The following is a 25,543-nucleotide window of genomic DNA, read 5'->3' on the forward strand; positions in this document are numbered from 1 at the left end:
TGTTGTTTTTTTCAGTCCCACCTTGACCAACGTACTGTATGTGCTTATTTAACCCGACTTTGTAATTACTCGCTGCCGACCTCAAGTGTGAAATGCAACATTTAAGAGAACGTTCAAAAAGCTCTTATTAAATTGTTTCCTGCATGATATGGCGCGCGGAGCCCTTTCTTTCGCGTTCCGAAGAAAGCCTGCGAAGTATTAAAAGAAACATTTATCAACGTCTAACCAGCGACTGACCCTAGTTTGAAGAACAATAATGTTTGGTTGGGCAAGCATCCAATCATTTCAACCAATTGCTCGAAGCGGCTTTGGCGACGCGACCTCTCTAAAACTACCGGGAACACTTAAACTCCGTCTGCAAGGATATACAGCGGAATAGCTTTAATGGCTACCGTCCGCTGCTATCTCTGTGGACCATCATTCACGTACATATTGTCACGAAGACAGGGATTAATTGGTATCGGCAACAGGGGCAGATACACACAGTCAAGACAGAGGTTCCCGGGAAATGGTAACACGAAGACACAAGCTCAAGAGTCCACAGTCCTAGCTAGCCGAAGCGCGCGAGAGTCTCCAACTTTGTCGTTCAAGCGCTACCTCGAACCGTCAGGTGGCATTATTCCCCCCCCCCCCCCCCCCCCTCGAAAAAAAAAAACCCACAAGCTCGCAGAAACAAAAACTGATCCGGATGGCTGATACGGCTTTCAGCGGGTAAAATACGGCTTCATGCGAAGCACATGCACCAGGTCAGACGAGCACTGACGACTAGAACTCTGTACAGTTCCGTCTGGAATAACCTCGTACGTAACTTCTGAGAGGCGACGTAACACTCTGTAGGGTCCGAAGTAACGATTGAGAAGTTTTTCTGACAGGCCTGGGCGCCGGACAGGTGTCCACACCCAGACTTTGTCACCAGGCTGGAACACGACATAGCGATGGTGGTCGTTATATCGGCGTGCAGCTGTTGCTTACTGTTTTGTAATGTGATTACGGGCGAGTTGACGAGCTTCCTCAGCGTAGTTGGTGAATTCTTCTGCGTCAGCGGTAAGCAGCTGGTCGTCAGCCGCACATGGCAGCATAGCGTCGAGCATGGTCTGTACATCGCATCCGTATACTAGGCGAAACGGAGTGAATCGAGTTGTTTCTTGGACGGCCGTGTTATATGCAAATGTGACATAAGGCAATATCTCGTTCCATGTTTTATGCCGGACATCGACATACATGGCGAGAATGTCCGCTATTGTTTTGTTTAGTCGCTCAGTAAGGCCATTAGACTGAGGATGGTAAGCAGTAGTCTTTCGGTGATGTGTCTGGCTTAGTTGGAAAACTTCTTCAAGAAGACGCGCTGTAAATGCCTTGCCACGATCAGTGATGACGTATGAAGGGGCACCATGGCGAAGGACAATCTTCGTCATGAAAAATTGTGCCACTTCGGAGGATGCTGCACGTGGCAATATGGTTTCTGCTGGCTGGCTCAGTTCCTTAACTTCGTCACATTCTTATTATCCTTTATCAATTCTTATTATTCATGTCCCTTAAAACATTCTCGTTTGCATGCTACCCTCAGGTACTGCGTGATTTAGCTGACGATCTAACTGTCCATCCGGTTCAGACTTAAACCCACGATTTACCAAGCCGTACAAGCCTGCCTGCCTGGCCTAGAAGTTACATACCTTACTCAGCACCGAAGACCGATCCCTAGAAAACTGATTCCTATCCCATTCTTCCACCCGAAAATGAATAACCAGTCTTGGCGGCTCCTCTCAACTTTGTAGCAGCATGTAGTATCGATACATCACGCAAACCATGGCTCGAACCAGGGCTCGAACATGTCACCTGCAAACGATCACTTACACAGGCCGTGACACATGTCAGACTGATCCTGGTGATCAACATTCCCATTCAATACAGCTACAGCCCTAAAAGCCACTTTACTGGGCGCTTGCGCATTCCTAAAGCAAGCTATAAATTAACAAGGTCGGCTACAGCGTCACTGTGGTCACTGGGAAGCGACAGGACGTTGTACCTTCTGTTTGTACCTGCGCCTCCATGTTCTGTCGCGAGATGGCGCAAATGAACGCTCATGCAGTATAGTTCCTTCTCTCAAGCAAGATCAAAAAGCAGTTTCTTTTCTTCTAGTCTTGTACGCCTCTCCCTCGGCCAGTGGCATACATTTGTGCCGTATCGTGCGACATAAGTTGGTGGCCCAAACGCCTACCACCGGCTACAACGCTGTTGTTTCGCCATCCACCGCAAGCTTGACAGAAGCGCTACAGCAGTGGGCAAGAACATCGTCACGCGTCTCCGTTTGTTTTTCATATTTTGCGGGCTTTCTTCGCAAACCTGAAGGAGTTGTGACGTGGAGACATATCTGGCAGGAAACAGTCGCACTTATATTCTGCAGGCAATATTTATAAATTGCATCAAATAATGTTTTATTTGAAGAGAAAAAAAGAAATTACCTGTTTTACGCTAGACTACTGTCAACATCTTGCATCCCAGTTTAGTGGACTCAAGAAACGACTTTTAGTTTTAAAGACTCTCCTCGAGTTGGGTGGGATGACCTCTGTACTCATTTTCGCCACGGCTTGTGGGCTTTTCTACGAGGTCACGGAGGCACTAAGGGAGCATGGTTTATTTTCCAGAAAAACTTCCAGGTATTCGCCTCTTCCTTCAGCTGGTTTTAGTTAATTTTATTTTCTCACTGCAGTTCTAATTGCTAATGCACTGTTTGTCCAGCATGAAAAACAAAAGGAGGCGATATGAAGTAGCAGTCTTCATTGGTAACACTCACCTGCACTAAGACGTATTTTTGTGCTTAAATGAATGGAGAGTGTCGAAGTGTATTGCCTGGCCAAGCACTGACGCTCTAAGACACGTTAGGCAATTTCTGCAAGTAAAAAACCACTTTTGTTGAAATCAAATCATTTTTGACCGCCTAGTTTGGCAACCTTTTGTGAAAGATGGGACGGTAACGTGTACCATAATCGCTGATGTTATTTATATTGATAAGCCCTAAAAGCCATTTAATTTTAACACGAACTCAGAAAGAATGCAAAAATATTTTCAAAGGTTAAACTGTTTTGACGAGGCAGGTGCCTTGTACCCGCAAATTAACGGCAGTACATATATTTTAAAACAATGAATTTAAATTTGAAAGCGGTTTGTCAGCAGGACCTCAGTACTGGTATCGTCAAAGGAGACAGCGTTTCTTATTGCTTTAAAGGTCATGCTTTAAAGGTCATAGTTCGCACTGTTTTATCTTAACCTCTTTTAAAGCGCATACATTGTTGATTCAAGTGCACGCATAGCTCTTGCATCGCTTTGTTTAAGTGTTGCACAGTTTCAAATAATGACTTCATGCTGTCTCGGCTACTGTTTCCATTTGCAACGAATAAAATATGAGAAAAGCTTCAGGATGAAAGAAGAAGGCTCGCACCTATCTCAACTAAAGGACGGGTAGCAAACGCGCAATGGAAAATGAAGCGAGTGAAATAAAGAACATGGGGCGTACGTACCACGCGAATGAGAGCACAGAATGACATTCGGGGCCAAAGGGGAAATCCATTCATTTCCAACGAGAGATTCCAAGGAGGCGTCAAGCAAGCCGAATAAAATACACCTCTGTTTTCGACAGGTAGCACCTGAGTAATGTTGTTCCATGGCGATCTACTGAGGGTGAAGCGCGAATGTACATCGTGCCTAGATCACCGCTTGACTCCAGATGCACCTTATACGTATACAGCGAAAGCGCAGAAAACTGGCACTGCAGCTCGTCAGCGCGGCAGCGGACCTGGCTTATCAGTGTCTTATCGACCAGCTGCCTTTATAAGGCACAGATAAGGACACTCCTCGCCACAGCCCGGCTGCGCACCCCTCCGAAGTATTGTGTTTCTCGCTCTGTGCGGCGCACACGTACGTGAGGAGATCATGGTTGTCGCATTTCCACGTCTGGGTACCCGTGCGCTTCTACTCGTGCTTTTTGGTGTGTGCCACGGGCGACACGTGTTCCCGGACTGTCCGTCCAGCGACATCATCCACCCTTGCCGCTGCAGTGCTACTATACTGGGATTACGTGTCATCTGCACACGCATCGCCAACGAACAGACGCTGCGGAACCTTCTCGCCTACCTGAGCAACTACAGGATGAACGCGCTCACGCTTCACAACATCAACTTCACCGTCACCCCTGACCTGTTCAGCAGGCTGCAGGTGGTCACCGTCAAAATTACGGAGTCAGAGTTCCGCATGAAGGACACCTTCACGCCCGGGAGACCAGCCATCGCGAGCGGGGTGGAGGACCTTGACGTTAGGCTCTCAACTCTCGATCTCGGTAACGGTAACCTGGCCGTCATGAGGGGCCTCCGACGGGTCGTAGTCGACGCTAGCAACATAACCGTACTAAAGAGGAGCTGGTTCGACGGCCTCAGTCGGCTCACGCAGTTTGCGATAGAGAATACGCAATTGGGACGTCTCGAAGACCGAGCCCTGGCGGGCCTGTACGAAGTGCACAGTATCATCCTCACGGCGGATGGCCTCAAGTACCTGCGGAGGAGCTACTTTCCACCACTAGCAGCGAAACTGGCGCATTTGGACTTCAGGTACGCGAACGTCTCCCGCATTTTCTGGTACTCTCGGACGACTGCTTTGTCTCCGTTTCTTGGTACACGGCGCTTGTTCTAGATAACCTCCGCGAGTGTATGCACCGCGTAATAAGCATAGCACGTTCTTTTCACGTGCTGCGTCATAGGCCCCAGAAAGGCTTAAATGACACGGGGGAGAAAAGACCGTATCCTACCTTCGCACACATAGCACGATCAACACGGGACAACCAGGGACACTTCCTTCTTATTTCGGGACAAAGGGCTGAATACCGTGTACTATTTTAAGTTGACTCCAAATTTTAACCTGGTGAACAAGCCGTTATAGTCGCGTTCAGTTACTTGCTTGTACTTTACAGGGATGAAAGAGACAATTAACTATTTCAACCCAGTAATAAACACTGAGGAAGTTCTGTGCCAGCGTCTCCCACCAGCTGGCCTGAGACTAGACAAGCCCGCCGCGTGCGCGAGGAATGTTATGGAAGGTAAGGGGAGTAAACGGCGACGCCGCTTTAGAAGAGGTAACGATTTGAACAACCTTAGGGTTTGTAACAATTGGTACGTGCTGAGGAGTATCGAATATTGTAAAAAGTGTGCAGGAGTGTTTTATGACACCTCGACGCCAATGGGGGCAAAGTTCACGGCTGCCCGAAAATAGGCCAGTACCCCTTTTGGTCCTTTCTCAATAACGGGAACCACGGAAAGTACGAACCACTTAAAAGCCGTGGTCGGCGGACTACCTGTTGCTGCCAGCCGCACTTTGATATTGCTGTGCGCGCGCCCCAAGACGTGGTGGTAATTACGGAATCCCCAATTCTCCCCATACTTAAAAAATGAGGGAGAAAACTAGCTAACTGGCTAGAGGGAGAGAGATTATGCACTGCGAAGCGGTGGTCTTGTGCGAGTGCTATCAAAAGAACCTAACCGCGCATCTCAGACTAGCCGACCGGAATAAAGCCCGAGCACGATTCGCTGATCCACTGAGAGGTGGTCAGAAGCCAGAGTCAGACGAAATGGTTGTAAGAGGTCAGGGTGAAGTCAAAGCTATAGGGGCTGCCACTATAGGTCTGACAGGTGGAGACACAGATTAATGCCGCCAGAGAAAGGTTCGTTTTTCCCTGTCATCGTGTGCAAGTTTTCGGCTATCATGTTTTGTTTCCTTTACTTTTTAATTCTTCTTAGCTGAATTTAGAGGGGGAACTAAGCGTGAAGCGGGAAGCTAAGCTCTTCTACGCCTGCAGTTTTAGTCCTGCAGTGAGATGGGAAGCCAGGTACCACCAAGTGCTTAAAGTTGGGAGTGCTAGCCTAGCCCGGATTTCTAGTCGCACGTTTGGTGGCATGCGTCGTCGGCTCTCCCAGTTGGAACAATTTGCAGCTCATGTCCAATACTTGCTGCTAAAGTTCTGACACTTTGCGTGTAAAAACTAATATGCGAATTTTAGCTGTCGTTTTGTTCCTAAAACCATTCACCTCGACATCTTGTTTTGCATCTGTCTAAGTCATCTCTGTCTGTGCGCCTCTGGTGTGAAGTTCCACTACCTGCACTAAGAAAACAAAACCGTTACTGGTGTGTTTAGATGCATGCGTCAAATAATAGCGAGTTGCGTGGTACCGCTATATTTGTCTAAAACAGAAAGTGTACGATAGTTTAATGCTGTCAGTTGAAAGTCAATTTCTTGTTCGAAGGGCAGAAAGCAGTCCCACTCGGACGCTCATTAAACGAAGCTGCCGATATATACACTGGGCACAAGTACGTTTCATGTGATAAAATGAACAATAAAGAGAGATTGCGTTAGTTACAGAGGCGTATTAGTAGTTAACAACGGCACGGGCAAAGTTCGGTGTGACGCTGATGGTACACACTCACTATTGAAGCATTCCTTAATGAGCTTCCACCAGCAGCAGTCATCCCTGCAAGCCTCGTACAGGACGTTGTGCAAGATCGGTGATTTTAACTCGCTAACGGCACAGAAAGAAACAAATAGCAAATGCGCAGCTTCCTTTTCTCACTGTGCAGGAAAGCTTTCTGAGGCAAGTATGATGCTTCAGCAACATCGGATGACGAAAGAGGGTGTTGCGGAGCGCCATGTTAGTTATATGCAACGCCAAAGACGCGCGAATGAAACAGCAGTGGAGTAAGATATGCAATCGTAGTCCTCATTAGAGTCAGGAGTTTGCAAGCTGCTCGCAACACAAAAAAATACCAGCAACGTTGCGCAGTTATGGGGCGTTCCGGGCAGCTTGGAAAAGAATGGCCTATAGCCAATACATAACACAAAAGTAAGCATTTGCGGCTATGCGCTTTCAACGCTATTTCTTCAACCACTTATTTGGCATGCCGTGCGGTGTTTGCTGCTCTTTCGGTCATTCATAATGACTCTATGAAGGAACTTCACATAACGGTCATTGGCTGTGAGCTTGTGAGGAGCATACTTCTCCTGGGTTGCTTTACATGGACGACGGACATTGCGCTTGCGTCGTTGACGATTGCAAAGTTCGAGCGTTGCTGCGAAGATTTTCAACATGTGTGCTTAATTCGAGATGTACGCCCAGAGACAGCTTCTCATACTAACAATCACGGGTTTGTGGAGTCTTTCTTCTGTGGTCGTTCTTATTGCGCTACCTTTTTATTCTAAGTATATCTCACCGACTAGCCCAACAACAAGTTTTATGAAACATTCAGGCGCAACGAAAATATGAATCGTAAATGTCGCTAAAATATTGACGAAGATTTGCTGATAACCTGCTGTAGTACGAGAACAGTTATGCGCAGCGCAGCTCTTATGACGTACGCACTCAGTGTTTAGAACTGCTGTCACTGGCCCTTCGTGCAAAAACTGGGGAAAAGAAAGGCAGGAAAAGGTGCATTCACTCACAAGTGTCACTCTCGCCGAGTATCTGAACTGTTAGACGAAGAAAGGAATGGAGCTAGAATTGGTAAGAGGTGGGAACAGTTCCCTCTGTGAAGGGCTCCGGATTAATTTCGATCACTTCATAAACGTGCGCTGGGGCCGTATCCAGCGGAGGTTCCTTTCGGGAACCGTTCTCTTTCAAGATGACGTCAATTTGACGTCAGCAAGGCAGCGGGCGCCACCTCACGGCGAAGACGGGAAAGACAGCGGCCAATCAGCGATGGCGCCCATAGAGTTCCTTACGCTAACTAGAGGGAAAGCTGAGGGCGCTGCACTTCAGCCATCATGGGCTCGCTAAGAATCATGGGCCGGTGTGCTACTTGTTGCGGGACAGTCGGGTTTTCTAGGGTACGTGGAGTGGCGTTACTGCGATGTTTCTTTTTCGTCATCATCATCATCTGAAGGCCCGTACATAGACCGTGAAAGCCATAGTTGCGAAGGCGCAAAAGCAGACGTCTCCAATAAATGGTTTCTGTTTCCCGAAATGCCACTAAGAACTTCCTTAAGTGATTGCATAACCATGAATATTTTCATAACGTTTTTATACTTCAAAGTTTGCCTATTAAGTGCGAAATATTGGTATTTGTGCTACTCAAAACTAAGCCAATAGGAGAAAGAGCCATCGCTTATATTAGATAAATCTCACACTGACATGCTATTTCTCTCCCTTTTTGCAATTTATAGTCACAATATTGAATGATAGGACATTATTCATGGTAAAACAACGTTTATCTTTGCATTAGTTTTGGCCAAAAGTTGTAGTTCTGCACTCGGTAGCTGACCGGCCCATGATGCTTTGAGAGCCCATGGTGGCTGAACTGGCCGTCTGGAAACTCCATGTAAACTCCCATAGACGGCAGCACAGCTTTCCCTCTAGGTACGAGTAAGAAACTCTATGATGGCGCCAGATCGTAGGCGTGTCCACCATCCACCATGTCCACCACTAGCATGTGGCTTTTTCTGGTACCAAATACTTGTACCAAAGTGGTGTTAAGCACGAAATAAATCTAATAATTACATAGTAATGCAAACTAGTGAATAATAGACTGAAATATTCTTAGGAGCATCCTGTTAACTGCCAAGCAATTTTCTTGGCTCATGCGTACCTTTCTTCGCCGCTAGATGATGTTGCGCGCGGCGGCGTCGCCTGCTTCCTCGCTGGCTGTGAAGTTTTTGTAAGTTCTGCCTTTCGCATAGAGGGGCAAATATCCTAAGAATGAGGTCTACAACGCCCGTAGTATGCAGTCCGAATCACGCTAGCTCTATGACGGAGGAGTTGCTGCCGCCGTTGCGAATACGAACGAGCTGCTTGATACCGGCACCGCGCCGGCGCGTCCGCGCCTGCCTATGTAGCGGGGCAGCGTCCGTAGCCTTATCGGCCGCTCAGGCGTCGTGAGTATGCGCGACCTTTCCGTGAATAGCTGTCAATGTAGGACGCAGCCGATGACACATGGAATCCGACCGCACTCGATCCAGTCAGCCACCGTCTGCTCTCCTTCCGCTGATGTAGAAGGAGGCAAAATGCAGCCCGCGCTTACGGACGCGAATTATTTGTCCCTACGACTGCCGGATTCAAATGGTCGCACTGCTGTTGACCGAGAGCTCCCAATCGCAAAGTAGCGATCGAAGCGCGTAGAGCACCTTGAGGTCTATTCACACTTGCGACTAGATGAGGACGCGCGGCTACCAGTCGCGCGACCAGAGGAGAGGAGCTCGCCACTACCGATGTTCACACTTGCTACAGTCGCCTTCTCATTCTGTTCTCGTTCCGAACGAGTTGGAAGTAGGAGAGCTGCTGGGCGATGACAGTGAACGTCGGTAGCTGCCGCTTGCCAGACACTTCAGCTTTTTCAGGCGAGCCGGTACGCATGCCGCGCTCTCGTGTTTCCAGGAGAACGCCGACGACGAATAGACGATGTCAATCACCGTGGTGTCAATATAAAATGTTGCACCTGCGTAAAAAAACCCATTTATCAAAAGTTCATGGTACTTACCGGATAGTCCGAATTTATTTCCAATCTCCTCCCAGGCCATATCCTATCTCCCTGCCCTTGAATTCCGGGTGCCCTTTGTTGAAAAGGTAGGGGTATTCTTTAATTGCATTGAGAAGGTGCTCGTTCGAGTACTCCGGAACCTCGCTGATTGGTGAAATGGTTTGCGACTAGTAGTCGCGCGACTGGAAATTCGAGCGGTGCCCGATCGGCCCGCGGCAGTCGCTTTTTAGCCGATGCGACCATTTGCGACTGTCGCTTTTCGACCAAAACGGTCGCGCGACCGCTGCTAGTCGCAAGTGTGAACGGGCCTTTAGCCAGTGTTGCCACAAAACCTCCTGAGAGATGTAGAAGGCGTGGTCTCGTTTTTCTTTTTTTTCTTTTACTGCGTCACTTTACTAAATCTGCAAAGCGCTGCCCAAAAAAAAAACACAAAAAAAGGATACCACGGCCGTACTCAAGCAGCTGCGCGGCGCGCGCCGTCGCTCGACTACGGCCATGAGGCGCCACAGCGAGCGCAGAGCGGTTTCCTCTCGAAGCAGACCAACTCGTCGCGGTTCCTGCGCCGGCCGGCAAAAAGGTTCCTTTCGGAGCGGTGGCCCCGCCCCGTGACGTAGGCGAAAAACGCGGAGCCGCCTCCGGAAGTGTTGGGGGTCACGCCGAACGTGACGCAGCAGCCAATTAGGAGCGGCGAAAGGAACCAGTTCCCGAACGGAACCGTCGCGGGATCTCGCCCCTGGTATCGCACAATACGTGGGCGCCTTTCTGCATCTCGCCTCGGTGGTAGCGGGGCCGATGTGACCAGAATTTGGTCCCATCACAGCAGCAATTAGTACAACAATATTTGATTATAGTTTCAATCCCACCGTAAATTCACTTTGACGTTAACGGAACGTTTTCGAAGTAAGACACTGCAATTCAACAAGAGAGGGTGCAGCGATACCGGTCGTCATTTACTTTTGCTTCGCATTTCGGAACAAATTTTGGCCTACACCAGCGACCAGCCTTGTCATAATATCTAAACAACTGGCGGCCGAGTGAAGCAAAGCGGCCAGGTACTGTCCCTCGTGCACACGCATACTGAGTGAGGACGGTGGTGGTGGTGGTGGTTAAAACATTTATAAATAACAATTAAATGGTTACGGAAGTGTTTGTTTTAGAGACGTATCGGTCTCCCCCTCACAATACTAGGTGGAGCCCCTATTCCGGGGCCCCATTTGCAAGCAACGCCGCCCGCGTCCGTTGAACCAAGGCCTTTTGAGCCTTGCGGTCTTGACAGCCGAGCAGGGCCGCCTCCCAGTCCTGTCTAGTTGGATTGGGGTTGGGGGGAATGGATGGGTTTGATTGGCACGCCCAGACCATGTAAAAGGCGTCAGCCACCTTCCCACAGTACTGGCATGCACCATCAAAGGACGGGTTGAAATGTTTAAGCACCGCCGGGCACAGTACTGTATTGGTAAAAATTTTGATGAGGAGGCGCTCGTCAGCGCGATTCAGTCCCTTACAAGGGGCCGGGTAGCGCCTGTGCTCCTCCTTGTAGTTATCGGTGATGTCTTTGAATGTAAGGACCAGATTGTCTGATTGGGAGTAGGCTTCCAAGGACAAGGAGATAGCACGGGGAGAGAGTGCGCGGGCGGCCTGATCGGCCTGTTTGTTTCCCCTGAGTCCCTGGTGACCGGGTGCCCAAATGAGATTATGCGGAGTTGGGTCTATGTATCGGCAGCTAGATTGCAGTATACGCCGGGCAAGCGGGGGAGCCCATCCCAGCCTATAATTCCGACAGGCCCCTCGCGAGTCGGCGATGATGTGTTTCGAATTGGGAATACTGAGAGCCAGAGCGATAGCAATCTCCTCCGCGTGAGTTGTGCTGTAGGCTTTGAAAGTTAGCCCGTTAACCGTGTTTGTGTTGTGTACGACTGCAGCCGTATACCACCCCCCATGGTAAAGGCCGGCAACATCCACATAATACACGTGTTGCTGGTGACCATAGTATCGCTCCAACGCTTCCGCGCGCGCCTGGCGACGACCGTTATGGTCTTCTTTGGACATGTTGCGGGGAAGGGGGTGGGACCTGGAGGGCGCGTCTCCAGAGTTCTGGCACTGTCACCCTTTCCTCAATGGGGTAATCGTGTTTGATGTGTAGCCGGTCCAAGAGGCGGCGACCGGACGTGGTCTGTGTAAGACGCGTGTATTGGCTTAGTAAGTGGGTTTCTCGTAGCTCCCGGAACGTGTTCACCACGCCCAGAGCCAGAAGTCTCTGGTTGGACGTGCTGACCGGAAGGTCGAGAGCCCGCTTGATGACTTTCCGGTGGATGGCCTCCAATTGATCCTCATCGTGTTTACGCAGGTACAAGTAGGGTGTCGAGTAGAGGATTCTGCTCGTTACAAAAGCATGGGCAAGCCGCAGTGCATCCTTGCTTCGTAATCCGCCCCGCTTGTTGGAGACCCGGCGGACCATACGGCCCACCTGGTCTCCCACCATGCGAAGTTTGGCCAGACTGGTGTCAACTCTGCGTTGATGGTGTATGAAAAGGTCAAGGACGCGGATCTCTTTGGCCTCCCGGATCGGTCCCGAGGGGAGGCTGATGCGAAGCTGAGTTGTGTCTCGAGGGGATGGACGTACGTGCACAAATTCAGATTTAGCTGGGGCGCACTGGAGTCCGCAGTAGGTCGCGTAGTCGTCGACTACGGTCGAAGCTGCATGCAGGCAGGACTCCATGGGGCCCAGGTTACCTTGCGTAGCCCAGATTGTGATATCATCCGCGTAAAGTGCGTGATGTATCCCGGGAAGAGAAGCCAATTTGGAGGGAAGATGAAGCATGGCTAAATTGAAGAGGAGGGGAGACAAGACAGCGCCTTGAGGTGTTCCCCTCGAGCCGATGGTGTATGGCCCGTGTTCCGCATCTTGTATGCGTATGTAGGCTTGGCGGTCTGTAAGGAATTGTTTTATGTAATTGAAAGTTTTCTTACCACAGATGGTGTGACTGAGGTGATCGAGGATTACTTCGTGCTTCACATTGTCAAATGCGCCTTTATGGTACAAGGCCAGGACCACCTTGTCATTATGGGGGAGTTCGACAGGATCTTATATGTCGTGGTGGAGCTGAAGGAGTATATGCTGTGCTGGTTTTTGAGGGCGGAAACCGATAATGGTGTCCGCGAAAATGTGCTGTGTTTCGAGAAATTCGGAGAGTCTGTCGCGCACCATTGTCTCCATCAGCTTGACGACACAAGACGTGAGAGAGATGGGGCGAAGGTTCTCCACATCAATAGGTTTGCCGGTTTTCGGGATAAAGGTGACGAGAGCCGACTTCCAATCGTGAGGCACGGAACGCTAAGCACTGCCTCAGCTGTGTTGTCGTAATTGGGAATAGCATTGTTGAATGGCGTTGCCCGACATTAGTTAGCTCTAATGTTCTCACTCAATGATCTTTGTGAACACGCGGCTCTTTCAAGATGATGTTCTTATTTCCATTTGACGCCAGTATTCTATGCCGCATCCCTGAGCGTGAAAGCTGCGCCAACTTATTTTGCTTCGCTCTGGCTCACTTCAATATATCCCTGCTGATTTTATGATTTACATTTCTTCCATTTGCATTACCCTTTCCTGTGACTGTCTTTAGTTCTCAGTGATATTTTACGCTTTCGCACTAGTTTCACATCTGACCTTACTCTCTGACGACGCGATCTCGCTTTCAGTGCCGCTTTCTGCCCGCATTCGACGCTCTCTTGGGGAATTGCTGTGGTCGCCTCCGGTGCCTCTCCGCCTTAGCCGACATGGTCTTTCCCTCTCGAACGTAAGCGGAGTGTTACCGCTAGCTACAGACGCCAATGGCTTCGCAAGGCTGCCAAACAGACATGCACGCCGCCATTTTCCTTTAATGCTACTAATACTGCTTGCGCAAGAAATAGCCATGCACGTGCCTTCTGTTCGTTCCCCCCTTTCTCTCTCACACACACCACTGGGAGCAAAAAAGAGGAGACACTTCCTCATGATCACTGGACCTATTAGCTATGATCTCTACTCAGCACGGCCGTCCAGGGAATGGGGAAAAGAACGGAATAAAACTCCTACACTCGCACGTAAGATTATCAATAATATATCGTCCCGATTCCTCCAGGATATAAAATCAAGCGCTGATAGACGACGGATGTGTCCGGGGTCTGCCAGCGCTGTGCATCGCATAATGACATATCCCAACCAGCAGCGCACCCTTCCTTTTCACGCGTAACTCCGAAGCTGCGGAAGTCCAAGCGCTACAAAGCAAAGGCTGCATTCGTGTAGGAGACCTGACGCAGTTCTTTTTCTGCATGTCTACGCTGTGACATTATCGCACCTAGAGATCAACCGCTCAAACATCATCCACGCATTACATTCTAACCATTGGCAATTGCTAGGGAATAAGATAATCTGCTCGAAGTAGTCCTAGGGCTGGAGGCCGGTTTTGGCCAATTCAATTCACATCAGGCTTCCGTGATGGACTTTTTCCTTTTTATTAATAAGATGAAGGTCTTTCTCTTCACAAACACATCTGTCAGCAAGATGTGCTTTCCTTATCTAGCGTTCCTGTCGTCTCCATGACAACGTAGGAAGCGTGACGGCGAGTGACGCCGTACCGTCAATCCCACACGTGCAGGAGCGCTGCAACGAACGCGTACCAGGGAAAGGAAATTTCCAATCTGCGGCGCGAGTGCCAGCCTTGCTAGCAAAAGCTCTACAAGGTGCGCGTGATGTACCGCGTGCAGCAGCAACGCCGGGGCTTTCGCATTTCTCCACTGCGGACTCTGCAGTGATCTCGGAAGATTTTTTGTTTTTGTTGTTTTTGTTTCATGGTGACCCTACCTGTTAGAATGAGTTTCGTTTGGTCGAAGACAAAATGCGTAATACTACGTCTATTTCAATCGATATGACATTTTGATATTGCCGAATAAAGCGAACACATATATAAATGCTTAAAGCTGATGGATTAACTGCGTGGACAATGTTCCAGGATGATTTTTGCAGGCAGTATGGATGATTAGGCTGCTGTGCGGAGAATGAACCTGAAAAAATTAGTCGGATGGCTAGAAAATTTTCAAGTTGAAACATCCATAATTCGCTATAGGATTTTGCATACTAAATAAGGACCGCCTAAGCTTTGAAGCGACCGTCTATGTATTATCTGTCCATTCTTATGTTCCATTAGACTTTGACATATTATGCAGAATGACGCCAGACTTGCATAATAGTAGATTGTTGCTGGAGTTATATTACTGTAGAGTAATCAAACCGTAAATGAAAAGTATCTGCTATCAACTCACCGGGAGCACGTGAACTGGAGAGACGGAACCAAAGAGATAGTGAGGAACAGAAAGAGGAAATCAAAGAGATGAGCGACGGCGAGAAAGGACAATAGAGGCTAAAATAAAATAAAGATATATTTATGCGGGAGTTCAGCCACTGGTAGCGGTCAGGACAGGAGTGGCGGTGGATTACCTTATAGATTGCTGGTCCGCCAAAGCACTTCGTATTTCTCTCTCTGAACCACCTCTCCGCATAACGTATTCACTGCATAACTCCTTGGTTGCAGTATATAGGCTATTATACAAATAACATATATTGTTTGAGGTCTGAGATCATGTAGGCCCTGTTTCTTTTTTCAAATAAAACAGCAAATAAAGACATATATCTTAAATATACCCTTCGACTTTGAAACCCCGATAACCTGGAATAAGATGCCGCAGCCGAGCGTTGCCGATCACAAGATTTTAATCATAAAGGCTTTTTTTTTCTTGATTTGAGTGCAGTGTGAGTAATGATGATGGTCATCAATCTTCAGCCGTTCTCCTTTTAAGGTAGTTCACGATTTCTGTTCGCAGAAAGATAACTATTTCTTTCTGATTCATGGTGCAGTTCTGAAAGCTTTAGTCCGCAACACGAGTGCAACTATATTGTACCGCATATTGTAACTGCATTTTGAGCATGCACAAAAAATTAATTGTATCCGTTTATTGAAATATAAACTAGGAAAAATGTTTCGTTGTGCCATTTACGAACTAAATTAAAGGAGTGGCTTCGAAAACCAGCTATCTATATATGTGTGTGTGTGGGCGGGGGGGAAAGGGGGGGGGGCAAAGTGGGTGGTCCCATTGGTCGCAGTATTTTCCTTGTAAATGAGTTATAACAGTTGTCAGGACCCAAAAGTTTCATTTCGCACAAGCGCAGATTTTGACATGCAAACCTGAAAAAGAACACTGCTCACCATCACCTGCATTTCGCTAATTATGGAGAAGCCTGGAGTCCTTGGGGTGCTGTCCAAAGCACTCTCGACGACCAAAATGAAGATGAGTGTGTGAGGTTCGTCCCCGAAAGTGTTCTCGGCAAGCAATAGTTGCGCCAAAATGAAACATCACTATGCTATGTTATTTTGTAGGGGCCGAGGTGGTGAAGGGTGGCTGTTCCTGGTCCTACGGGGCTGGGACGGGTATATCGACGCCGCTTGCGACGAGGGCTAGCCTGCCACCGAATTTTTATTTGTTGTAGGCCGTCATTGCACCCGCCACCGCTTCGGTGGTGGACGACGGCTGTTGTTGCGGCTCGCGTTTTCCTTTCCCTCTTCCTTTTCTTTCTTCTCTATTTTCTCTTTTGTCTGCACGAGGCAGCGGAGGTGGCTCAGCTACAGAGCCAGTAGCAGGCCACTGCAATTTCTTTTCCTTCCTCCTACAGCCTCAACAACAATACGCCTCTAAAATAACAGCGTGAAATATTTAACGTTTACTGTGAAGTAATATTGAACCTTAGTTTAAAATAACCTCATTGAAACATATAGAAATGATCGCGATTTGAATATTGGTGAATAGCTTAATAACAGGAATATTACGCAAGTTCATCCTTCCTTGGAGCCTAACTTAGAAAACCACATGTCTCAAGGCTATGTGAAACTGAAAACTAAACACATGTTCTCTAAGGAAACGTTGCAAGTTAACATGGTGTCGTGCAGAGATAGGTATTTGCAAAAAAAAAGGAATAACGAAATCGAGCGAATGGGACACGTGCTTAAACAGACTAAGTTTTGCTAATGTCATAATCATATGACTAACATTATTGTGAAACGGCAAAATAGACCAGAAATGCTCTCAGGTTAGAATGTTTCGTTCTCCAACAAAAATCTTGTAATAAGGCGAGCTTCAATCTTTCAATAAGTCTCTCAAGAGTTGTCAATTTGTTGACAACGCTGCAGATGTCGCACTGTAACGGAGAGGTGTACAATCGATGGCTTGGCAATTTAGCTGTGTGAACCTAGTCGAGACAAACTACAGAACTGTGTCAAAAATACGATGAAACTTTCTGCCCATGAATGTTAGAATTTTCTTTAGGTCTGCAGTGGTTTCCATATCAGTTCATCACGAAATCCGGCTGTCCCTTCGGCTGTCCCTTCGACATTGGCCCATTAGGAACCACCAATGACTTTCGCGACTCCCAGCAGCAATGGGCGGCCTGTAAGCAAAATGGCAGACCAGCGAAAAATACCACTATTCGTTTGGACACAAACACCACCTTTAAGGATATGACGCGATAGGATTTCTCACACGCGGAAGATGTTTTTCACTTCTTATTTTTGTTTTTTATAAACCGATTCTTAGCATCAGCAAATATTGGATTTCCATCCCAAGCAGTTTGACCCCTTTGGCCCCCTTTTTCATTTTTCAGTTAGGCCAATTATTTATTCGATCAATCACGCACTCTAAAGTTTATTGATTAGCATCATCAAGCATTGCCTGTTCATTCTGAGCAATTTGATGCCATTGAATTGCCTTTTTTCAGTTTTGTTTTATTTCTTCAGTTCATCAAGTAATTAAAATGAGTTAATTAACTCGTCAACGTCTTTCACATACCAATCAGTCATCAATCCCTAGAACGACAAATTACCATGATACGATTATTTTACGCAGCCCCCGATTATTTCCGACGCGCGGCGCCGACAACTACTACTACTGCGCCGACAGCTTTTAATCGAACGAGCTGTATAAGTTATCGCTTAAAAGGGGAATACGTGTGGCGACAGTATCGGGGTCTGTTAAAAGCGGATCGCATCCGCGATGGCTTCTTTCGCTAATTCGCAAGTAGGCGCCGTAGGCATAGCACGGCAGGGACGAAAAACTTTCGCTTCTTTTTTTTTCACACCCACTTGATCTCACCGTGGAACTTCGAGCACTCCCGCAACGATCATTTTAAACTCGACAGCAACCATCGGATGAAAGTGATTAATACATGCCACGTAGTGCGAATAAATGCCTCCCAGTGTCTCAAACTACCCATCTTTATAAAGTAAATGATTTCTTACGAAGGAAAACACTACACTTCAGGCGCTATTCAAGCCTGCAACTATTGGATCATGGGCCAGACACTATATCCACGCTCGGATTTTCTTCTTCGTCATTGTGTTTATTACATCACGCACACTTGTAATGCCACTGTACTAGCGAGGGTTTACAAGTGCGTCATGTGGAATGTCACATAAAGTGATGCCATACAGCTGGGTGGCCATAATTACGTGTTCAGTAATCAGTAAAGGTTGCTATTGCGTCATACATTACGAAAGATAAGACGGAAGCCTTACTAGGCTCATGATGCGTCGGCAGAAAGTTACCGCGGGATAAATGATTGATTTTAATAGTTACTGCTTACTAAAGTTAAAATAGAGATTGGTGTTGGTTATAATAATCTAATAATGACCTCTAATGACTTATAATGATTCATATGTCTAGCGACGACTTGTAATGACTACAATTGATTAAAAATGACTAAATACGCTTAGTAATGAGTAGTAGTGACTAAAATGAATACTAATCACTTAGTGACCAATATGTCTAACGACGACTTGTAACTACTACAATTGGTTAGAAATGACTTAAATGACTACTAATGACTGCTACTACTACTATCGCCAGGCTTTCGCCATTCACCTTTTAGGAGATATCTTGTGAGACCCTGTAATTGTTACATATTTTATTAGCATGGACCCTGTCCTCTTAATTTTTGATAGGATTAGGTATCTACCCTTATAACCTGCAGGCCTCTTCTGTCGAGCTAGCGTCTGGGTTGGCAACGCCAAGTATAAATATGCAATATTTGCACCATCGTAATCAGCAACGTCATGCCCACTCCGCGTTTCCCGCTGGAGAAAATCATCTGTTACAGATCTCCAAATGTCCCCGCTCCATTTTCACACGCCCGTCTGCCGGTCCTTTTTGCGTTTGCGTCGTCTACCACCAATTAATTTTTTGACGCTGGCTGACCTCTGGGACCGCAGTTGCTGCTGAAGCACAAAAGGCAAAGACACACCCCCGCTCGAGTTCAAGGGCACTTAGAGGGGAGCTCTTAAACCAGGAGTAGGCGCCGTTGATAGCGGAAGCAGCTCGACTACGCGGAATGGCCCCTTCATTAGTGCTGCGACAGATGAGGGCCTGTTTAGGCTGATAAGCCGCTCGAAAAACACTCGAAAGAAAGACAACAGCGGCACCTCTCGAGGCGGCTTTATGGCGATGGATGGAAACGCGACGGCGCGCCTCTCTCCATCTGTCGGACGTCGAGAGCCTCTCGTGAGTGCTCATTGTGCGCGCCGCAGCACTTGCCAGTCGGCGCCTATCAATAGGCGCTGTCGCGATAAGCGGTGGCAAAGTATGCCACCATAAACCGGCGCGTATTTCATTTGCCGACAAGACAGACGCTCATACCGTCCAGCCAGAATAGCTGCCACGGCACAGTGCCAGCTTGCAACGCGATGGCGCAACCGCAGGGGAGCAAAATCACTCATGTGTTTGATGAGCGAGTCAGGGTACCGTTCGGCGTCACATTTTCAGGCGTTGATTTCGAAGCAGAGAAGAAACACGAACAAAGGGAAAGGCATGCTTTATTGCGTACTTAAAATGCGTTCTTTTACCGAATGCAAAAGGTTCAGTCCAGTTTAATCGTTCAGTCGTGTCCGACGGTTCTTGCGTCTATAAGCACCATATCATGCCAAGTTGTGCGGTCGCCCTCTACCTTTCGAATCACTCAGATCCACCTGCAGTGCCTCGAGGATGCCATCTAACCTTCGCGTTCGCTGCCTATCCTTTCTCCTGATTTCCTCAATCTTTCCCAGCATCAAGGTAAAAAACAACTAATTTGCATGGAGAGTCGTCAGATTTTATTCCAGGCAGCAGATTATTCACGTAGGAGTCTTCTAGGTGGTCCGACTTTATCCAATCCCGCCTATCTGGCCTCGTCCTTTACGTAGGCTGTATCGCAGTGCGGCAGAAAAGGAATGTTGGCGGCTTGAAATTCCTCTGTATATTCATTACAAAAATTTTCATAACAAGTTCTGATCGCTGCTACAATGCATTCACAAAGAGCAAACAAACGATTCCGCGGGCAGCCATTGATGCGGGGATGAAATCAAGATAGGTATCTAGGGCTGAATGGCATGTAGTATTATGGTTTTTCATGCTATGTGGTATGGTATGATATGGTATGGTGTGGTATGGTATGTATTGATATGGTATGGTGTGGTATGGTATGGTATGGTATGGTATGGTATGGTATGGTATGGTATGGTATGGTATGGTATGGTATGGTATGGTATGGTATGGTATGGTATGGTATGTTATGGTATGGTATGGTATGGTATGGTATGGTACGGTACGGTACGGTACGGTATGGTTTGGTATGGTATGGTATGGTATCGCATGACTCGGTGTGGTGTGGCGTGATGTGGTATGGTATTCTATGGTATAGTGACCTCTGTTACGTTATGTCATACTATACGGCAGTGCACGGCAGTGAAAACTGCACGTTCAGTACGTAAGGGAAGCGCCACAATGAAGGGTTCATGATGAATTTCCATCACCTGGGACCTCATGGTTACTCTGTCAAAACGCAACATGTGCGGATGGGCTTCGATCGCATGTCATTTAGCTATGGACACGAAAACTCATTCGCTGTGTAGCAACAACGAGTGTACAGGGAGTGTTCTGCGAACACTGATAGACCGGAGAGAGTTGAATCGGCCGTCCGTGAAAATTTCACCCGCATAGAATGCTCAAGAGGAGGGACCCTTTCGTCATACATACCGAATGAAAAAATGTGCTTCTGTATGGTGTATACGTAAAAGCGCCGTTCCATTCGAGGGAATTTGCGTACCTAAAATAGGGAATCATTTTGGTGAAAACGGTATTTTCACTGAGTTGCAGAGCAATCCAAGGTGAAAGCCTCCTTTGTCTAGTGAGAGGCGCTTAGTGGCAAAAGATAGATATCACGTATCGTCTTATCAAAAGTTTGACGCTTTCTTTATGCTGCATTCAGGGTAGTCTAATCCAATTTCGCCTCCCATTAATAACCCAACTACTAGATGAGGTGGAACCTTGTTAGCGATAGGTTCGAACCGATGGCATATGTAGCTCCAATTGCACGCTGTTAATTGTGATAGATCCCGCCGAGATGTTGCAATAGTCAATGTGCTAGTCTGTTGTGCCCAAGGATGCGGAAGCGAATCGCGGCCGCGGCAACCGTTTTTCTATGGAAGCGAAAAACAAGGAGACTATGTGCTGTGCGATATCACGTTAAAGAACCCCGGGGGTCGAAACTTCCGGAGCCCTCCACTACGCCGTCTCTTATAGCCTCGGTCGACTTGGGGAGTTAAAACCACCGAAACGAAAACAATTGTAGAAGAGCTGTCCACTGAAAAGTGAGACTAAGAAAGAGACATTTTTTCCCTCAAAACGAACCAGTTTTCATTTATGGCGAGGCCCTGCCAATCTCTCTATGCAAACCTTCCAAGCAAAACCATTTAAGAAAACCGTTCCGAAGTGTGCAAACCAGTGTTTTCGCACGTCTTAAGCAGTTTACGCGGAGCTAAGCCCCGGCAAATTCTTTTTCGTGTCAGAAATTGTCGCTTCTTTTATTTACCCCGTTTGAACAAGCACATGTTAGTGCAGACTTTCTGTTATCGCATACAAAAGCAATATTGGGCTAATTCTGGGAGAGGTCCTGAAGGCAATGCTTCCACATGTTGCACAACTGCACTATAACAGTCTATGTATTCGTAGGTCTTCATTAGACAGGTTAACAGATTGTTCATGTTATTTTTAAAAAGCATAACACCGTAGGTTTTATGGTGGTTTCAATTACTACTCGTTGTCTGCGCACGGCAAATTGCAAAAGCGGAATTGTGCTAAGCATCGAAAGCTGAGGCAGTATCTGGCAATGCGTTGCTAACGCTATCATAAAATACCTCGCTTTTTTTCTCATAACCAATACAATACATTGCTGTATTTGTCTTCTATGGCAGTTTAAAACACCAAGTGCTAGGACACAGAAAACTTTAGAAGGACATTTTAGCCGCGCATCGAAAGTTTTGACCATTCTCATCAACAATTGCATAACGACATCTTACAATATCCCACGTGTATTATCCGATTCAAAAGCTGCTTCTGTGTAGTAGAGTTGAGTACTATCCGTTAAACGTATTGCCAACACACACACACGCGCGCGAACGTGCGCACAAGCGGGCTAATTACTTTGTGTGCATTGTATTTGTCGACTGCTCAAGCCCACTAGAACTAAGACAGGGACATCATCAGCGGAAGTTCGAAGTTAATTTGCACTTTAGAGACTTTGTTTATAGTAACGTGCCTTAAATCGGACTGGGAGTCGAATAGCCCTTACCTTCATGTTGCGCCACTTCCACAACATTGTGTTAGCGAGCCCCCGGTAACACCGCACTTATTCCACGCCGAAAGGTTCTACGTCGTTCAGGAACAAAGCACGCGGATGTGATAATTCCGGCAATCAATTTATGTCACAGTGTAAAAACACAATTTTTCACAGCATTTTCTTGCTCTTCTTTATCACGATGGCGCATGAGATATCCTTTGTTGCCCAGTGGAAAACGAAATCATACTAACAGTCTGCGAGTACCTGTTAGAAGGGAGGTATGTAAAACAGTTCTATGATAGCAACAGCAGAAACGTGGGCAATAAGGTGAAGGGTTTAACTTGTGCTGAGGACAATGCAGTACAGTTTAAAAAGGTGTAACATGAGGAAACAGGAAGAGTGCAGAGCGAGTACGTAATAAGCGTGAGTTAATTAGGAGCTCTTTGAATATCACGTAGAAATCGGCGCCCTGTAATCGGGAGGATGATAACAGATGGTCGCTAGTGCAGTGCAGTGGATGTCAAAAGAGGGCAAGCATAGCGAGGGAATTAGAGAGTCAGGTGGGCGGAAGAGATTATGAAGTGTGAGCTGATAAGATAGCCTTGTCTTGGGCAGGGCAGGGTTATCGCAGCGCTGGGCAGGAGAGTTATTTTAGATGCCGTTGTACCATTGTGACATTTAAGGCTGCTGGTACTGATCGCCCGTTTGCAATGCAAAAAGGAGTGCTTGAGGTATGAAACGTAAAAGACAAATAATAGGCTCCAAACCTTAGTTATCTTACAACTGCTTGAGGATAGCGGAAGCAATCCGCGTAAGAGCCATTCACACTTGCGAGTCTTGAAGGGCGCACGACTGTCGACCAGGCAGCCTCTCCGCCCGACAAATATTCACACTTGCAAAATCGACGCATGGGTCGCTTTCCCGAATTGATCTAGTTCGGAAAGAGACTAGTCGATTTTGTATTATTTGGCAGAAACGAGAAGTCGGGTGTTAAAATTTAGAGGGCACTTTGACGATCTAAACTGCGCAGACACGAAAGCCTTTAACCACCGCTATTGCGGTCCTCTGTTTGGCCACTGCTTGGTTTTGTTTGGTGATTTGCTGATGACTTAGAAGATTCTAGGCGCAACACAGTGCCTAATGGCCGCGTGTGGCTGTGCTGGAAGGCATTAACAAGACCTGTTTCGAGACTACACCTTTGTTGACAAGTATATATTGAATGACGACGTTTGGGGTCGAGATCTGAAACCACTACTTTGTGGTCCGAGAAGTAGTTGATGTACTCCACTGCTGATGCACAGTGCGTGCGTTTATATGTCTCAAGGCTTAAAAATTAAAGAATTATCATGATCTAATTACTAGTAATAATTGTCGAATTACATAATTAGCATTGCCTAATTAGCTAATCACCGTGAAATAATTACCCAATCATAGTGAACTAATGTTCTTACACCCACTGCTACATCACTGATTGATTAACTATCAGTACTGAAACCATCCTATTCCTTCTGAGGATTGACAGCTGCCGCGGACGCACGGGCACGCCGGCGAGTCATGAGCCATTAAAGAATTTCGCCTTAAAGCAGCCGTATGACTGCGCTTGTGTGGATGTCATTGAGTAATTACTCCCTTGTTTAAAAACTAACTTCCGTTCGCTTCGACAGCGCCGTGGACTGGTTAGTAGTTTGCAGACGACAGAGTCTTGGAAATTCCAATGCTGGAATATTGGCGATGAAGCGTAGCATCGGTTACATAATATTTCACTGGTAACGCTACCCGACTTGGGGGAAGAAAATCCTGATAGGTGATACTTTATGGACAAAGCGCTTAAGCAGGCAAGATAGGGACAATTTTCACTACTGGAAATTTGTTGGTGTCTAAACTCTCCGTAACTAATGTTCTTAACTAGCGTACTGCAGCAGAGTGATTCGTGGAAAGAGCGCACAGTAGCGTGCAGGAAGGCATTTGTTGTATCCTAAAAACAATAAAATTGTTTCCTCCATTTCCGCATCCTGTAATGCAGATTGCTCTTTTTTTATATATCTTTTGAAAGCCTAATGTACAATGTGACGTCAGTAACTAAGGATTCCCTCAATAAGACCGAGTATTCTTTCATCCAATACTTTTTCCTGCAGGGGCTTGAAAGCTTTGTCAATTTCAAAGAAATGCCGATTCCGCTTTTTGAAAGTGATTGAAACTCCGTGAAGATTCCCTTTTTGTCGAATTTTATGTTTCAATCAGCCAGAAAAGGGGGACAATGCTCCGAACGGATTATCTCTGATATTACAGTTCTGTAAGAGCTTCCTTTGAAAGAACAATATGGTAGTTATTAACGAAGTTTTAAGGTATCACCAGAACTTCCTCGCACAATAAGCAGTGAAATTAGGATGAATTAACGTTTTTCTTTTTTTTTTTTTGCAACCCACTACAGCAAAACAGGAACAAACGAAGAAAAACCTCATAAATAATCATTCTGCTTAAAGACACAACATACGAATACGAGTATTCAATACACAACAAAATGCACCTGATCTCTTTCGGATATAGCCACGGCAGAAGTCACTATCTGAAACATGCGCACTACGTCAGACGCTCTCGAAAGCTGTTCACTTCAGCACTCAGAAGGGAAGGAAACAGGGCGCGAACAAGATTTTCCAGCGCAAAAGATAACGGAGGTACCACCGTGCACGCAGGTTGTTTCCACATTGTCGAGATAAAGGAGGCACTGGCAGTTGAACGCCCTTCAAAACGTGTTCGTTTGCCGTTTCCCACCGAGGCGACCGGAAACGCCGCCATTCACAGAGACTTTGTTTCTTTCATGCGTCACCCTGCATCGGCTGGCGCCTTTGGCTGTTTTTCGCGGCTTTGCGGACTGTCGACGTCAATCATGAAGGACGGCTGACAACACAACGCGTTGATTGACTCTAATTGTGTGAAAAGAACGTAGGTGAAAAGCGCACAATGTTTATACACGAGCGTCCAAATCGCGCTGTCCACGATGGCCTTATCTTTAGTTTTGAAGAACAACAGCCTTGATGGCGCAGCGCTCGTTTGTACGCCGACACCCATTTAAGACGCACTGAGATGCTGAAATGTTTTTCAAACGCTAGCAACAATAGACTGTCACTGAGGGGCCGAATAAGATTGTTTACGTTGGGCATATCACAGAGTGACTAAACGAATGTCGACAACAAGCAAATCCTAACAAAACTGATCACGAATGATTTCTAACGCGCAACTCTGCTCCGAACAGGCGTCTCGGGTTGCCCACGCAGAGTGCAACAAAACACAAATTATGTGACCGCTAAATTATTATTACGCGATGGCAGTGCGTTATCATTATAACCCATTCGTGCTTCTAACTGC

At 46.9% G+C, this 25,543-nt stretch overlaps 1 protein-coding gene across 3 annotated transcripts in view; it reads left to right on the plus strand.

Annotated features, from left to right (window-relative positions):
- LOC146174608 (uncharacterized) overlaps positions 1–25,543 on the plus strand; it is a 183,970-nt gene that overhangs the window by 123,531 nt on the left and 34,896 nt on the right. For 2 of the 3 annotated variants that reach the window (XM_084583773.1, XM_084583774.1), the window contains exon 1: positions 3,888–4,601. The exons of the other annotated variant lie outside the window; for it this stretch is intronic. In XM_084583773.1, the coding sequence (XP_084439899.1) occupies positions 3,931–4,601 (671 nt within the window). In that variant the 5' untranslated portion in view covers positions 3,888–3,930. Of the gene's footprint in view, positions 1–3,887; positions 4,602–25,543 lie in introns of those variants that run through there. 3 annotated transcript variants of the gene reach the window in all.

This window comes from Amblyomma maculatum, chromosome 11 (genome assembly GCF_055883805.1).
Source record: "Amblyomma maculatum isolate TAMU_Amacu chromosome 11, ASM5588380v1, whole genome shotgun sequence".
NCBI classification, from domain to species: Eukaryota; Metazoa; Arthropoda; class Arachnida; order Ixodida; family Ixodidae; genus Amblyomma; species Amblyomma maculatum.